The following is a 16,534-nucleotide window of genomic DNA, read 5'->3' as shown; positions in this document are numbered from 1 at the left end:
GAGAGAGAGAGAGTTGTGCAGGAAAGTGTTTGGTTGGTGTCCAATAGTTGAATTTCCATAATAAAGTGCTTCTGCTGTGTGTGTGTGTGAGAGAGAGAGAGCATTAATTAAAAATCGTCAAAGACTCTGTAGGGTTCCTGGTGCAAAATAAACAGAGAGAATTAGAAATTTGTCAAAAAAATAAGGAGAGAATTAAAAATCATCAAATTTACTAAGGGTTCTTGGTACAAAATAAACCGAAATTCACTCTTATGCAATGAGGGGAAAAAAAAACACAAGCACAATGAAAATGCCACCAGTCGCCTATATTTATGGTGTTCCCATAAATGACAGTAACAAAAACAGGAAAGATATTTTCTCTCTACTCCACAATATACACTGCCCGCTTATTTTAGTGCATTCGATTAAAAAAGCAATGCTCCATCTCACTTTCATTAACTCTCTCTCACACACACAGCTAATCAATGAAGGTGATCTTCCATTAAATTGCCAAAATATACTACCAACAGTGACCCATAATCCTTCTTTCTGCAACCTTTCAGCCATGGTCTGAAACTCATCCTGTGTGCTTTCTTCTTCATCCTCTCAACCTTTGATCAATTTGATCGATAAATAACGAAATTTTTGGGTTTTTAATCCTCATATAACTCCTCTCTCTCTTTCTACTCTTCAAGTAAATTTGATCAAAAAATGACCATACTTTTTTGGTTCCTCCATAGTAAACCATCCCATACCTGTAAACATAAATATTCTTTTTCTCTCTCTCTCTACTGTAAACATAAGTATTCTACTTTTCTTTCACTCTACCGTTTTCATCACTGTTCCATTGAAAATAAATTCTATCGAGAAGACTCCCATTCATTGTCATCGATCCAGTCCCCATAAATACGACTGATTTTATCAGGCCCCTTCCATTTTTGAAAGGGTTTGAGGCCTTGTCTCTGGTTTAATGAGCTCACTGATCTCTGGCTTTGGAGACCAACATGGTAAGTATCCATATGAGGAATTGAAGCCATGGAACCGGTAACTGCATCAGTCTGAACCTTTGAAGAGGCAGTGTTTATCTTTGAATCAGAAGGGACAGTTGAGGAATCTCGGCCCTCCATCTCCACTAGGCCCCCGCCATATCTGTGAAGCTCTGTCACCCAAGATGTGCACAAGGCATTAGAAGTTTGAAAATGTGCTGCTGTGTTTTGAGGAAAATAAAGTTTCAAATTGTGAAATCTGAGGTTGAGACAGAAACGTGTACGATAAGATCATGAATCCAGTTTTGGATGAAGAAGAGAAAAATTGACAGCAAGATCAAAGGATATTTCTTAAAAATTTAATGCTTCCTCTCTTAATGCTTAGGATGTAAGGGTATAGAAAGAGGGGCCTGTGCAGCGCGCACGTGTGCGCGCACACGCACACAGAGGGAGAGAACCTCAAACAATCAACAACAATAAAGAAAATCAAAGATCCGAAATTACCTCCCAAACCATGAGCAAAATGGCACTTGCTCCCAAAGGGGCAATACCCGGTCGTTTCCCACTTGTTACAAATCCTTGTCTTCCAATTCGAAGGCTTCTGGTTCGACCCATTTCCTCCACCCCCACCATAACCACCTCCATTACCAGTCGGCCCCAAGCTTATGGCCACGCTCTCTCGAGCTTTTGATTGCTCATCATGGAGGAAAGTGCACATATCACCGTAAGGACATCCCTCCTCTGTGTAAAATTTTTTGCAGTGTCTCCCCTTGTAAGACCTTTGGGACTCTCCACCTAAACCAGTGGAACTAATCGATGGGATTTGGTGTTCTTCTCTCTCTATAATTTGGGTTCTATCGTCTTCTTGAGCTGCTACAATCTCTTGCCAATTTGGTGGTGGTTTCCTAAGCTCTTCAATTCCGTGAGCAAAGTTACAGTTGGTTATGTAAGGGCAGGTCCCTGCCCTAAATTTGCAGCACAATTTGGTTTTGAAGAACATTTTCCCTATCACTTTCGATCGGTTTAGAGAGGTGAACTCTGCAACATTGTTCCCTTGATTATTACTGAAATTGGGGTTTCGATCTCTGATAAAGCCATTGTTTTGAGGATCAGTATTTGGGTTTCTGGACCTTTTCTGGGGGGGTTCAGAGAAATTAGGGTTTGAGATGGTGTCTTGATCTCCATTCCAGGCTCCGTAATCATCATCAGTTGCCCAAATTCCTTGGTCATTTACGCCTGGGATCCAACAGTCTGAATTTGCCTGGATTTCGATGACTGTCTGGCCGGATTTGTCATGGAATATGGATTCATTTCCATAATCCATGATGAGAAGAGAAACCAACTCGGAATCAAAGGATCTGTGCAGATTTCAAACCCTAATCGCTAAGAAAACCACAAGTATCTATAAATCCCTGAGTTGAAAAGTCCTGGGTTTGTATCCTTTATGATATTGATTTTAATGTCGATTGAAATGCCGCAAATCTTCAATCAATCTCTGAACCCTGAAAAGCAAAAAACCCTAAAATCTCTGAAACTTTGGAGCTCTACAATCAGAACCCTAGCTCCTGGATTCAATTGATCAAACCAGTCATGTTCCCCCGATCCAATCTGAGATACTTAGAAAGCCAAAAAGGAAAACTACCCAACTTAAAAAACCATAAGCATCCGTGATGCTTTGAAGCAAAATCTGAGATCTCAAATCCAAGATAAAACTCAATTAATTCCTATCAATCAAGCAACCAACCATTTCTCTTGGTTCCAGATCATTCATCAACTCATTTATGATAATCAGAGATTAAAATTAACAAACAATTCGTGAAATTGCATAAATCAGAAGACCAACCGAATCAAAACCAGAGAGAGGGAAAGCGATTTGTTCCGAGAGAGATGATTATACAGATAGTTTTCTTCTCTCTAAAAATGGAGAAATGGGGTACTCACCTTTGAGAAATTGAAAGGAGTGTCCCTTAAAAAGCAGGGAAAGCCATGAGAAGCGAGGGCACAAACTGTTGATTTTGGAGAGAGAAAGAGAGGTGGAGATTTTTATTTGGAGGAGCCAGACATAGAAAAGCCTGAAACTACGTATATATGTGCCAGCCCTGTTAGGACATATATTATGCGCCTGATCTCTCTCTCTCTCTCTAAAATCAATGATTTCCCCCTCTCTCTCTCTCTCTCTCTCTCTCTCTCTCTCTAGAATCATTGATTCTCTCTCTAGAATATTAGTTAAAGTCGGAAGTTAGGACAAAAATGGAAATATGTATGCAGATGCTCACCTCATTTCTCTCTCACTCTCTCATTGGATAAATGCCCAATTTTAGGACATATAAATGTGAGAGAAATTTTTTTATAGAAGGTTGACACCTTATACTGTATAAGTATGGTGCACCTAAAAAAATCACTAGTGAAGGTTATTCATAAAAAAACCCTCAAATCGATCACTTCGACCTTGAGTTTTATGGACATTAGGATTTCTAGTCTTAAAAATAGTCTATTTTCTATCAAATTATTGGGATCATTCATTCTCAAAATTTTTAAGTGTATAGATTTGTACTTTAAAAAATTTTAAATGTTTATAGATTTGTACTTTAAATTACAAATAATTTAAAGCAATCGTAGATTTTTATATCATTGTGAAATTACATTTTCGACATAGTTTTGAGTCACACCTCACTTCAATAATAGAATGTTGACACCTTGTAAATGTAAGGGGTCCTCTCCCTCTCTAGAAACATACAAAACATATGATGGCGTGGTCCTCCTCTCTCCCTCCTTTGAACATAATGGTCCTCTCTCTCCATCCATGTATGTATGTGTGAGCCTGGTCTCTCCCTCATTCCCCTATTTTATGCTCTCTCTGCATGTATGTGTGGTGATCCTGATCTCTTTTTCTTTTAATTATTTATGCTCTCTCTCCATGTATGTATGTGTGAGTCTGCCCTCTTATATAGAGGCACCTCCCCCCTAACCACCAAATACAACCACTCTTTTCCTTACCACCTTATATTTCTTTCTAACTCTCTGGATCTATTACTGTCTTATCTTCTCATGGGAGTGAACATGTATTAGAGGATCCAAATTATCTTGTTAAATGAGCAAGGGTCACACAGCACTCAAGAGAGAGAGAGATAGGTTGTCACTGTCATGTAAAAGATGAAGTTAGAAGCATAAACGCACCAATACATTATCCTTTGGGCTACCCCTGTAAAAATATTTCATTGGGGGTGCGCATCGGCTTCGTTTGGTTTCAGGGGTGGCAACAAGGTGAGTTGGGTCCAGGTCTGACCGGACCCAGACTAAGACACAAACACTGTTTGGGTTCAAGTTTTGGTACCAATTTTTCGATCCATACCCAAACCCAGATTGGGTCTACCCCTCAGGTCCTGGGTCAGGTCCAAGTCCATTTCCACCCCTGATTGGGCTCATCATGCCCAATGGGTACATTTATCTCTCACGTACAATGTGTGAGAGGGAGAGAGAGGGAGGGACAGTTTTTTCCAAGAGTGTGACAGAGAGACTTGCAAAATGAACCATGCATAACACCCCCAATTCACATGACAATGTCCCATTTCATGTATCCAATCATCTGATGAATGAATAGAAACTATAAAAAGAAAAAGAATAAAAAGAAACCAAAAAGCCCAAGTCTTAAAACACATTACAATGACCATTTTCTTGGATTTCAACTACAATGAATTTTCACAACCAACATCAGACCATAAACCAGCACCACCCAATCTTGGAGCAAACCACTGGGCCAATTCAAGAGCATCATGAACCCTAAGCCTGGTCCCTTGCTGCCCCACCACCACAGCTGCAACCCTAGCCGCTAGACTACCCACACACTTCCAATCGGGTGCACCTGTGAGTATACCGTATAAAATACCTGCAGCATATAATGTGTGTTCAGTAAGTACACCGAATAAAACTTCAAGAAATATACATATAAATATATATATATATATATATATCACCATCATTACCATCATCATTCAAGCCTTATCTCAACCATTTGGGATCGACTACGTGAATCATGTTCTGCCATTCTGCTCTATCACGAGTCATACTCTCAGTCAGACAATAAGTCATCATATCTCTTCCCATTGCTTCCACCCATATATACGCACATATATGGGAAAAAAGTTTATATAAAATTAGAAGTAAGATTCCAGTAATCTATATCATCCATTTAAGTTGGACAGTGCAGATTTGATTGTCCTAAAATACGTGTCAAATCTACACCGTCCAACTAAAATAGATAGCGCCGCAACCATACTTTTACAAGTAAGCTTGCCACTTTATATAGTCTGCAATATACAAACTCATATAAAAAGAAAATATATATAATGAGACCATTTATTTTGGTACGAGAGATCACAATTATTATTAACCGTTATATATGAAATCGAGTTGTTCGAATGTGTCATTGACTATGCACGAAGTCCTAATCAAAATTTCTTGAATGTCATGATGCACTTCAATTTGTCAAATTTCACATCCTATTGCTAAGAATGATTGTGACCTTCATGTACCCAAAGTGAATGGCCTTGCACTATAGAATCCCTATATATACCAAAAATTAATGGTTTTATAGTATATAATGCCTACATATATATATATATATATATATATATATATATATATATATATATATATATATATATATATGAAGCATCTATGCAACACCCATACGCAATAATAAATAGTATTTTCACCCATAAGAGTATCACCGTCGGAAAAAATCAGGTGGCATACATTTTTCAACTGTTACAGACCTAGCATGTCTGTGGCAATACCGTCACGGATATACTAGGTTCGTGATGGTCAAAAAATCATGCGAAACCGCAACAGACGGCGTGCCATCCGTTGCAGGTCCGTTCAATAAACCGCCACGAACTTAGCGGTGGCAAAATACTGTAGCATTTCGCCTACAGGCGTTTTTTAGGTTTATATATATATATATATATATATATATATATATATATATATGAAGATACTGTAAAACGCCTATAGGCGAAAATGAACAGTGATTTCACCTACCCTCATCTCCATCCAAACTTCATTGCCCGATCACAATTATCCGATAATGTTTCAATTTTCATTTTTGTTTTACTAATCGAAATGATCTGAATTTTGGAGTAATTTACGAGGATATTTTGGTCAATTTATATTTTACGAATTATTTCTTTCATACTTTTATTAGGTGTGCCTCACCAAGATGTACACACGCTCCAAATTTCAAGTGATTTGTTGAAAAAAAATGAAAATTGAAACACCACTGAACAACTATGATCATGCGATGAAGTTGGATGGTGCTGAAGATAGGCGAAATCACTGTTCATTTTCAACTATAGGCATTGCGAAGAGTTTTCCATATATATATATATATATATATGAGCAATGATCATCTGACACCCTTCCACACCCATGTGTGTAGGACCCCAAAGGATACCATTAAATTTGGCACAAATCTCTATAAAAGTTATCATATAGGTGTGAGACTTGACATTTATAGAGAGATCTGTGCCAATTTAATGGTGATCCTTTGAGGTCATACACACATGGGTGTAGGAGGGTCTCATAGAATCATTACTCTGTGTATATATATATATATATATATATATATATATATATATATATATATATATATATATATATATTGAGTAATTTAATAATCTACTCAACAAATTTGGACACTTATATACCCTTGTTGTGTACATTGTGTTTATTTTTAGTAAGGGTATATATATATATAAGGTTATATTAGGGTGCTCACACCATGAAGTAATTTATCACAGTACCCAACAATTTTGGACACTTCTATACCCTTGTTTTGTACAACGAGAATTTTTTAATAAGAGTATGTTTGGTCATTAGGAGAATGTGATGTCATCCACATGGGTTGTGACATTACCCACATGGAGCACACTAGTGGATTTAATGTTCCATGTAAGTGATGTCACAATCCATGTGGATAACGTCACAACCTCCTAATGATCCAAAAATACCCTTATTAAAAAAATGCTCCATGTACAAAACAATGGTATAAAAGTGTCTACAATTGTTGAGTACAATGATAAATTACTCCATAGTATGGCAACCTAACATAACCCATATAAATAAATATATATATATATATATATATATATATATATATATATATATATATATATAGAAAAATGTAGCATCTACAAAACGCCTACAGATGAAGTTCTTCAATACTTCACCTACACCTCATCACCGTTCAAAGTTCATCACACGGTCACAGTTGTTCAGTAGTATTTGAATTTTTATAATTATTGTACTAATCAGATTTATCTAACATTTGGGGCATGTGTACATATGACCAAGTCGCACCAAAATAAAATATTAAAAAAATAAGAGTCATAAAATAAAATGATAAAATTACCCCTGAAACTTTATAGGGGTATTTTGCATAATTTTTATCATTCAAATTATTTCCTTTATATTTTATTCATGTGCATCTAACTAAGGTGCACACACCTACAAGATTTCAGATCATTATGATTCGTAAAAAAAAATTGAAATTCAAATACTATCAGACATTTGTGACCGTTGATAAACTTTGAACGATGATAAAGCTATAGGTGAAGTACTGTAGAACTTCACCTGTAGGAGTTTTGTAGTGTTTTCCATAGAAGAATATGGAAAACAAGTTTTAAATTAGCCAGACTAAGATAGAATATATGGAATATAAGTTTAGTAATAATAAGAGAGACAAGAAAGCAGTTAAGAATGACGGCCAAGAATACCAAAAAAAATGTACTTTCGATATCTTGGGTCGATAATCTAAGAAAATAGAGAGATTGAGGAAGATGTCTCATATAGAATTAGAGCTGGGTGGGGGAAATGGAGATGAAGAACTAGAGTTTTATAAGATTGCCGCATACAAATGAAGCTAAAAGATAAGTTCTATATGATAGCTGTGGGACCAGCTTTGCTTTATAAGGCAGAATGTTGGGCGGTCAAGAAACAACATACCTATAGGATGAGTGTAGCTAAGATGATGATCTTTAGATGGATGAGTGGCAAGACCATAAGGGATAGAGTTTGTAATGAAAACATTAGGGAGAACTAAAGTGTGGCTCTAATAGGCAATAAGATGAGAGAAAGTAGATTTAGGTGGATAGATCATGTGAAGTATAAATCCAGTACATAACCAGTTAGAAGGTACGAGTTGGTTCAAGTGGAAGGCTAAAAAAGGACAAGGGGTAGGCCCAAATGGACATGTTTGAAAATAGTGAAAAAAGATATGGAAACTTATGACCTCATAAAAGGTATGTCCCTTGATAGAGAAGATGACAGACCAGGATTTGTGTAGCTAACCCCAAATAATTAGAAAAAGGCTCTGATGATGATAATATATATTTGTAGAAGTAGTGAAAGAAGATATGGTAACTTTTGGTCTTACTGAGAGTATGATCCTTAATGGAGAATAATGGAGGAATATGATTCATGTAGCTGACCCTAAATAATTACGATAAGACTTCAATGATGACGATGATGACATATATAACATGAAATACATGTACCATATAAAGTACCCCATAAGATAAACATATACCACATAACATACCTCGAAAAGAATATCATGGTAGTGTATAAAATACCTGAAGCGTACGCATCCCCCGCCCCACTCGTATCAATAGGCACACATGGATATGGAGGTATATACACAACCTCTCCTTTTACTCCAATATAGGACCCATGTTGGCCATCAGTGACTGAGACCAGAGGAATCATGTGGCTGAGATACCTTGTGGCTGATGCTGGGTTCTCATTTAAAGTGAAGTTGCAGAAGGCCCTTGCCTCATCACTGTTTGCAAACAAAATATCTGCATATCTCTCTATGATCTCCCTGGCCAAGAAGCAATAAGAATTGAGAGTTTCAGTCAATCATCCCTCACAATGGTGAGGAAGAGCAGGAGATTTTGGTTTAGTAGAGAGGCAAGGGAAATATGTTTGTATTTGGAATTTTGCCTGAGAGTTTCAGGTCTAGATAAATAAAAATAGTTAATCAAGTGTTCGTGAGTTTAGCGCGAGGAGATGTGTGGATTACATTGTTGGAATGGGCTGTAGTGGCTTCCGGAAATACTACAAATTGATGATTTAAGTCAGGACCTGATACGGTCACAAGCCTGGGTCAACCAAGTTGACTCGGCAGACTCTCTCGGAGACTTGGCCTAGTCTTAACAATGGTTAAAAATAAAACTTTGGACTAGAAGGACTCGGCTGCTTCTCAAGTTTTTTCTTCTGGATTTGGCAGCCTGCCGAGTCCGAGTAACTCATCGAGTCCAAGTCAAACTCGCCAAGCTTTCGAACACTACTACAAAGAAAGAGCTGGTTTTGGAGTCAAATTGTGGAACAGATGCTGTTATGGCCAATGATGGTTAGAGAGTTGTTGAAATGGTGAAGTGATACGCCCAAATTACTCAAAAGGCAAAAGTCAAATCATGTCACTTTCTTTACCAGGTTCACAACCTCAAAATATCATAAATGAATAATAGGTTCATCACAAAGGGGATAAGTCTTGAGGGGTAAAAGCAAAACAAAAGAACTTAGAAAATAAACCAAGAATACATCAGTAAACAACTACTATGTCAACCACAAACACAGAATCCTACCATCTTTCCCAACCAAGAGTAACAAAACCAAAATCTCAGGTTCTCGATGGTGCCTACCAGAAATGGTTATGGTATCTTCTAATGCATGATACATCCGAAGCAGTAACAGCAATTAGGGCCCCATGCTTATGCGCAGCTTCACATGCTTTCAAGATTGCTTCTGTTGTCTGAGGAAATTCAAATAAATATCCCTCTATAACAAGAATGTTGATTTTTGAGACGATACCAGCTAAGCATGAGTCATAGGTCACAGCTGAAGATGTCCCCTGAATAAAACGATAAAAAAGGTGACAAATTGGTTAGAATACAAACACATACACACATAGATTCCCACTTTCTTCTTTCAGACTTTCTTGATATGAAATAATGTGTTTGGTGACACAATTGCATTCTGTTTTCCTTTACTCCTCATTAATCAAGTCTGCGACTTATAACAAGAGGGATGGTGGATACTCTGAGATGCTACAATCCCCTCTTTCAGATAAACTGGGGGCATTTATAAGTGCAACCCTACTCTGGAAAGCATGCAGGCATTGAAAAAGTTATAATCATTTTAACACAAATTCTAGGTTAGTTTTGTCAGTTGGTACAACAGTACAGCTGCAAAAAGAATTAGTCGCAGTTTTAATCAACTTTGACTCTCTATTCTAAAATTCTTAATTAGGACTTTATTTTCAACTTTTTTAGATCTTGACTACCACACAATAGATTGTAATGAAGCATTTGCAACATTGCATTTGAATTGCAACTCTAGATGGACAAGTAGACCATAGATGTGTATAATGTGTGAGTATGTGAGAGAGATTTTCTATGGTGCACACAGCACAAGAACCAATAGGTGAATTTTAGAAAGGGAAGTGAACTGTGCCTTTTACTAAAATTGTCATTGCCTGCTTCTAGACATTGCCTTTCCGAAGGTACTTATGTCATTCAAAATGGTATAATTGATATCCTTACTGAAAAGGCAGAGAGTGATTTTATCGTTTTGAGGAGGATATTTTGAAATTTTCACTAGAAAACAAAGGCATCGTCTTTAATACAAATATCAATTCTGCTCTCTTAAAGTTCAAATGACAAACAAATACCCTTCAAAAAGGCAATGCCTAAACAGAAGCAATTGCATTTTCAGTAAATGGCAACAAATTCTTGCTTCGAAGTTGGAGTCCCGAATTAGTTGTCGAGGGTTGACTCCAAAAATGTCATTTCCTGGGCTTCCGGCTCTGCTCCCTATCCCTGGAGACTCAAACAAATTTTTGACGAGATTTCACATATTTGCAAGGCTGCACGTGTCTTGTGGAGGCATATTTTCAGGGAAGCCAATGCAGCAGCTGATGCTCCAGCTAGGAAGGGAGCATCACTAAGCACCACCACGGGGATTTTTGGCAATTTTTTTAGAACTTAAGTTCCCCTCTTTTTGTAATTTGTTTTTGACATCTTCTCGATGTAGAGTATGTTCTGGATTGCCTATTATTTCATAATCGCTCACAGTTGTAACTTTCTATACTACTTATTACAATGGTCAAAGAACTCAAAAAAAACAAAAGAATTAATGCACCTTGATCCCAACATGCGACATTAGATGAAAAGGGGGCCTTACTTGATAAGCGAGCATTGTCCGCTGAGCATCTGGGGTGGTGAGGACAATTACAGTCCCCGTTGTACCATCCTTGATAGGGCTTGAGAGAAAATTGACATTTGCCCTCCTCAACTTTGAACTGAGTCCCAGAGATAAGAAATATTTCTTTTAATTACTTGAAGAAGTTTAACACAAAAGTGAGACTTCAATTCATTTTAACTACAAACAAAATAAGAGTATGTAATAAGACGAAGTATGCAAGAAAACTCCTACAGACTCTGAATGGTTAAAATAGGAAGGAGAAGGCAATACGGGATGGATAAAAGCTGTTATGGTTCTTTTCCCCTTTTTTGGTGGATACATAGTTAAAGTTTAAAATCTTTTAACTTTCAAAACCAGAGAGGGAGAGAGAGAAGAGCACATGTAAAACCACTTGGTAGACTGTTTTCTTTTCCACACTGTTTTATGATGGATAAAATTGCTAAGAACTCCTAGCTGTTACTTAAAAAGAAAAATAGAGAAATTGATGAAAACTTGTAAAACCCAGTTTTATCAGGACCAGATAGGTCATTGAACCAATGAGGCTACCTTGTCGGACCATCCAGTTTATTGGTCAGATCAGGCTGAAAATATGAACAAAAACAATTTAAAAAATATTAAATAGATGTCGTCAAAACCAGCCTAAACCAGCCAGTTCACACTAGCTCACACAATTCGGCCAGCCTGAACTGACCGATTCAGACTAGCTTTGACAGGTTTTGACTAGTTGTAGGTTCAGTTTGGACCGGCCGGTTCGGCCGGTCCAGGCATCTAACTGGATATTCTACGGTTTCTATGCTGGTTCAGAGGCCACGAGGTTTGAGACTTCCGAACGACCTGTTGGGGCATTGTCCAGGTCCAAACCGGCCAGTCACGTCCGGAAACCCCTTGGTGGACTGTTCTATTTTTCCGAGTTTTGAGATAAGATGGCTAATAACTCATAATTATTAGCTGAAAAAAATTAAGAGAGAGAGAGAGGATATACCTGTAAAAACCACCAAGTGGATCACTCCCAATGCTACCAGCCATGGCCACATGCAAATCAGGACATCTACTGGATCCATTACCGAGCCTCGCCAGAGCCACCAAGGTGTTAGAAAGAGAGCCTCCAGCTGCTGCTTTGAAGCTACAACCATCCATTGCCCTCAAAACTTTTCCTCTCTCTTCGTGATTAACGACTTTCCTTGTTCCCTTCTCCAAACCCAACCTTTCTAAAAACTCCTCATCAACCATACCAGAAAAATCCACCTGAAAAGCATAAATTCTATTTGTATGATAACTATCACCACTCAATGAGCCATTGAGAACTGAGAAACATTCAGGATTTTACAAAATAGATTTGTTTCCACTTTCCTAACGTCAACCAACATAAAACAATGTGTGCCATTGCGAATTTTGGAAATGTTCCCCCACTTTTGAAATGATATTTGCGAGATATAACAAAAGATTAATCTATGCGTGCCTACCTTGACAACAGAAGAATAAGATTGTCCTACATAAAGGCATAAATACAAAATATAAACTCAAAACCACTAACCCATCTAATAGGAAATTCAGAATACAGCAAGCAATAAACCATCTACAGATTTGAAGAACCACATGATTCAAATGCTCTCATCTCATTGGCATAATCATCACAATGGGCTATAAAAGAACAACATATTGGAGGATTCAAGCTTTCTAAAACCAGTACCATGAAATAGTAGGTGTATCCTCACAAACAAATATTGCATAAAGATCTTCCTGAGAAACACCTAGGGAGCTTTCATGGATCCAGAGCGCAAAAAGCTACGATAGCTAATCCCAAGAATGAAACCTCAACTATGAGGGTAGGACCCTAAATAGTCCTCCTACCTATTCTGCAAAAACAATCTATAATAAGAATCCTCAGAATATACAATTCCAAAAGTTTAGTCAGTCCAAAAATCATGAATACACATTAAATCAACCCAAATCTTATGGTCCCCAAGCCCCATTTAATCCCACCATCTAGATTCCAAAATATGATTTGAAGGTATGAAATGATCTGAAAGGTGGGCCAATTGTGGTATGTTCTCAGCTAAGTCTTTCTTCAAGGAGCCTCAGAGTCTGGATATATTCGATAGCACCCTAACACCACTAAGGATGTTAACATTTAGTTAGATGACTATGTCAATGTGGTTATTGATCTGAGATCACCACCAATACCACAACTTCCAAATCTCAAAGTTATATTTCATGTTTAGGGAAGTTAAGGAGAGGACCACCTTCTTAAACATTGATAATAGTGCGAGAAAATGGACCATCTTCTTATAAATTGCTCATTTGACAATATTATTTGAAGTTTATTTCTTGGAGCTTTTTTGGGGTCTCTAAGATCAAGCTGGCATCAGTAGCAGTCCTTACCAGCGAATTAAAACTCAAGGAGTCTGTCTCGGAACAGCCCGAGTTATTCGTACACTGCTGATTCCAGAACCGAACCAGGGGGTACCGGCAACGTCTGCCAGCTCCCTATAATTTTATATTGTTTCTTGGGGACTTGGTCGAGTCTCTGACAGAGTCCAAGATTCCCGACTCAGGCACAAGAACCCAGCGAGTCCCACCCCGAGTCCTTGTTCTAAAAGTTAAACCACTGGTCCTTACATGTTCCCTTTTCACCAAAAAGGTAAGCCATTTCAGAGGATGCATCCTGTAAACCTTTTTTTTTCTTTTTTTCTTTTTTTCTTTTTGAGAAATTTAGCATAGAATAATTTGAAAGGAAAGGAGTGATATAATTCCATTTCCATTTTTCATTGGAATATGATTTGAACTTTATGCTGTAAGATTGGCCCCCTAGAGGAGCTCTGAAAAATCAATTTTTTTCCTATTGAGAGAGACAAAATCCACCAATTTTGTCAAAAAGAAAAAGGGACATAAATCCACCAAGGCTTTAATAAACATGCAAAAACAAATTCTCATTCAAAAAAATATATCATTCTTAATTCAAGGGGAAAAAATAATGCAACAATGTGATTGAAATGTAAAAGCACCAGTTAAGTACAACTATGATTGAATAACAGTAACCAAAATGAGAAATTTTATTGAAAAATAATTGCCAACAAGTAATTATGTCCTTCTTTCTGATATATGAGATACTTGTGCAGTTTAGCTGCTGAGTTCATCAAATTTAACACGTAAAAAGGTCAAAAACTAAGCATGCCAGAAACAAAACACCCATAACTTAACATAGCTCAAAAACCACCTAAATCAGCCAGAAAAGCTTAAAACTCTAAATATAGTGAGAGCGGGAGAGAGACAGGGAGAGAGTGTGACCATAAAACAAATAGACTAGGAAGAAAAGATTGAAAAATAATAATAAAATGATATAAACAGAGAGAGAGGTATATACATAGCATGGCCTACACTTAGTCGTATAACAATCTAACTCTTCCCACCTTTGATACCCATAATCAAACAAACAAAAAAAAAAGAGAAAAATGAAAAAAAAAAAAAAAAGTTTCTAACTCTTCCACCTATGATACCCATAATTAAACAAACGAATAAAAGAGAAACATCAACCTAGAGAGAGAAAGAAATAAACCCAGATAGAGAGAGACAGAGGTATATCCATGGCATGGCCTGTACTTAGAAGTTAGAACTAACTAGATAAATTTTCCCACATGTGATATCCACAAACAAATTAGCAAACAAATAAAATAAAACATGAATTTAGAGAGAGAGAGAGAGAGGAAAGAGAGAAAAAGAGAAGTGAATACATACCATAGCTTGCCCAAGTCCCAAAACATCCCATCTATCAGGTACAGCAGAGGCCCCTGAAGCTTGCACCTCTGCCACATCTGAAACCCACTTCTCATCACCTTCCATTTCGCTTTCGCTTCCACTCTCCACCTCATAACGAACCTCAAATGAACTCTTTCTGTCACTCTTTCTCTCTCTAGACGCTCCATGGAACCCATTTACAAGAGAGAGAGAACGTGGAGAACCCAATAAGCAAAAAGGTTTCTCTCTCTCAGTGGAGCATCTCGACCCATTTAAAGGAAATTGTCGAGAGAGAGATGGTGGAGGACCCAATAAGGAGAAGTGTTTCTCTCCCTCACTGTAGCTTCTTGAATACCCATTGAAAAGAAAATCTTTAGAGAGAGAGGGTGGAAAACCCAATGAGCAGAAGTGTTTAGAGAGAAGTTGGTGGGGTGACGCCATGGCTGAAGAGCTGCACTCACCCAGGCACCATTCTATGAGAATGGATGCCTGGATAATGTTTACATTCAGGTCCCCCTTTCTTTATTGACCCTCTCTCTCGCTTTCTAATTCTGACACTCATCTATTTCTCTCTCTAGATTTGTTTATCTTTTATTCGTGAAGTATTCTTGGTAGTTCCTATGAAACCATTTTCTCTCTCTAGAGAATTTCCAAAATTTGGAACATTGGAGAGAGATTCATTATTTTATAGCAAGAATTCTCTCCATGAACCTATTCTCTCTCTAGGATTGATTCCTTGTCTTAAATTTTCTCCCTCTAGAGTTCTTGTTTGAAATTCTCTCTCTAGAATTCGTTCCTTGTTCTGGATTTTCTCTCTCTAAATAAGTTCCAAAAAAGAACATTGGATAGATTCAGTACTTTAAGAACTCTTTATCCATTTGGACACTGACAATTGAGGCTTAAGATATCCATCTAAACACAGGTAAGAGTCCTAAATCCTAATATTTTGTTTATTACTCTCTAATTTGGAATATTGATGCAACATTTCTCTCTCTAAAATCTATCTCTAGTGTTATCCCATTTAAGATGGTATTGTTCCCTTTGCCCAAAGTACACTCTCTCTCTATCTCTATCAAAAGTTGGCCATTTCTCTCTCTAAAGCTAGGTTACTCATTTTACCTTTTTGGGATGTGTTTCTCTCTCTACCCAAAAGAGACCTTCTCTCCCTCCATTACAAATGGAGAAGAGTGGATGAGAGAAATGCGTATAGAAACAGGACAAGCGTTAGCCTCCAACGCCAGTCAAAATAGGCTGCATAATGACAATGTTGCTTTCATTTTTTTATCTTCACCAAAAAGAGAAAGAAAAGTTATTATCAAAGGAGATGTGATATAAAAGAGAGAAAAAAACTGGGGTTAAAGCTATCGAGACTCGAAAGGATCATTAGTAGTCCAATTGGTGGAATCGAAGCTAAGTGTCTTTGTTAGTTTGGTCCAAAACAAAAATTATGTTTGAGTGAAAATCAATCAAATATTTTATGTGATTGGTTTTAATTAATTAGATCTATCCAACAGTTTTGCCGATCAGATTGGTTAAACAAAAAAGTATAATTTGTATAAGGTTAAAACCTT

General features: G+C 37.3%; 2 protein-coding genes across 5 annotated transcripts; both read right to left on the bottom strand.

The window, feature by feature from the left end:
* Positions 1 to 181: 181 nt before the first annotated feature.
* LOC18428307 (Zinc finger (CCCH-type) family protein) lies at positions 182 to 2,993 on the bottom strand. Of its 2 annotated transcripts, XM_020663599.2 has the most exons (3): positions 2,907 to 2,993; positions 1,470 to 2,467; positions 182 to 1,138 (listed from the first exon to the last, which is right to left on the bottom strand). In XM_020663599.2, exons 2-3 carry the CDS (start codon positions 2,287 to 2,289, stop codon positions 840 to 842), a joined length of 1,119 nt encoding a protein of 372 aa, XP_020519258.1. In that variant the 5' UTR covers positions 2,290 to 2,467; positions 2,907 to 2,993; the 3' UTR covers positions 182 to 839. The 2 variants fall into 2 exon arrangements, with proteins under 2 accessions (XP_020519258.1, XP_088712247.1); XM_088856121.1 differs by having other exon boundaries at positions 1,470 to 2,993.
* A 1,490-nt stretch (positions 2,994 to 4,483) lies between these two features.
* Positions 4,484 to 15,514, bottom strand: NARA5 (pfkB-like carbohydrate kinase family protein). Of its 3 annotated transcripts, XM_088856118.1 has the most exons (7): positions 14,964 to 15,514; positions 12,211 to 12,473; positions 11,208 to 11,325; positions 9,668 to 9,876; positions 8,597 to 8,844; positions 4,949 to 5,011; positions 4,484 to 4,851 (listed from the first exon to the last, which is right to left on the bottom strand). In XM_088856118.1, the coding sequence occupies exons 1-6, from the start codon at positions 15,402 to 15,404 to the stop codon at positions 4,965 to 4,967; spliced, it is 1,326 nt and encodes a 441-aa protein (XP_088712244.1). In that variant the 5' UTR covers positions 15,405 to 15,514; the 3' UTR covers positions 4,484 to 4,851; positions 4,949 to 4,964. The 3 variants fall into 3 exon arrangements, with proteins under 3 accessions (XP_088712244.1, XP_006837407.2, XP_088712245.1); XM_006837344.4 differs by lacking the exon at positions 4,949 to 5,011; XM_088856119.1 differs by lacking the exons at positions 4,949 to 5,011; positions 8,597 to 8,844.
* Between the last annotated feature and the right edge of the window lie 1,020 nt (positions 15,515 to 16,534).

The sequence above is a fragment of the Amborella trichopoda genome, chromosome 13, assembly GCF_054954075.1.
Source record: "Amborella trichopoda isolate Santa Cruz 75 chromosome 13, AtrichopodaSantaCruz75HAP2 v2.0, whole genome shotgun sequence".
Taxonomy (NCBI): Eukaryota; Viridiplantae; Streptophyta; class Magnoliopsida; order Amborellales; family Amborellaceae; genus Amborella; species Amborella trichopoda.
This window is presented reverse-complemented; position numbering and strand designations above follow the sequence as displayed.

Coding starts and splice junctions, on each gene's coding strand:
- NARA5 (XM_006837344.4), bottom strand. CDS start 15,404: ATGGCGTCACCCCACCAACTTCTCTCTAAACACTTCTGCTCATTGGGT. Junction 12,474..14,963: donor TGGGACTTGGGCAAGCTATG/GTATGTATTCAC, acceptor TATGCTTTTCAG/GTGGATTTTTCTGGTATGGT. Junction 4,852..8,596: donor GGGGGATGCGTACGCTTCAG/GTATTTTATACA, acceptor TATATGCTGCAG/GTATTTTATACGGTATACTC.
- LOC18428307 (XM_088856121.1), bottom strand. CDS start 2,289: ATGGATTATGGAAATGAATCCATATTCCATGACAAATCCGGCCAGACA. Junction 1,139..1,469: donor TTTTGCTCATGGTTTGGGAG/GTAATTTCGGAT, acceptor CTTGGGTGACAG/AGCTTCACAGATATGGCGGG.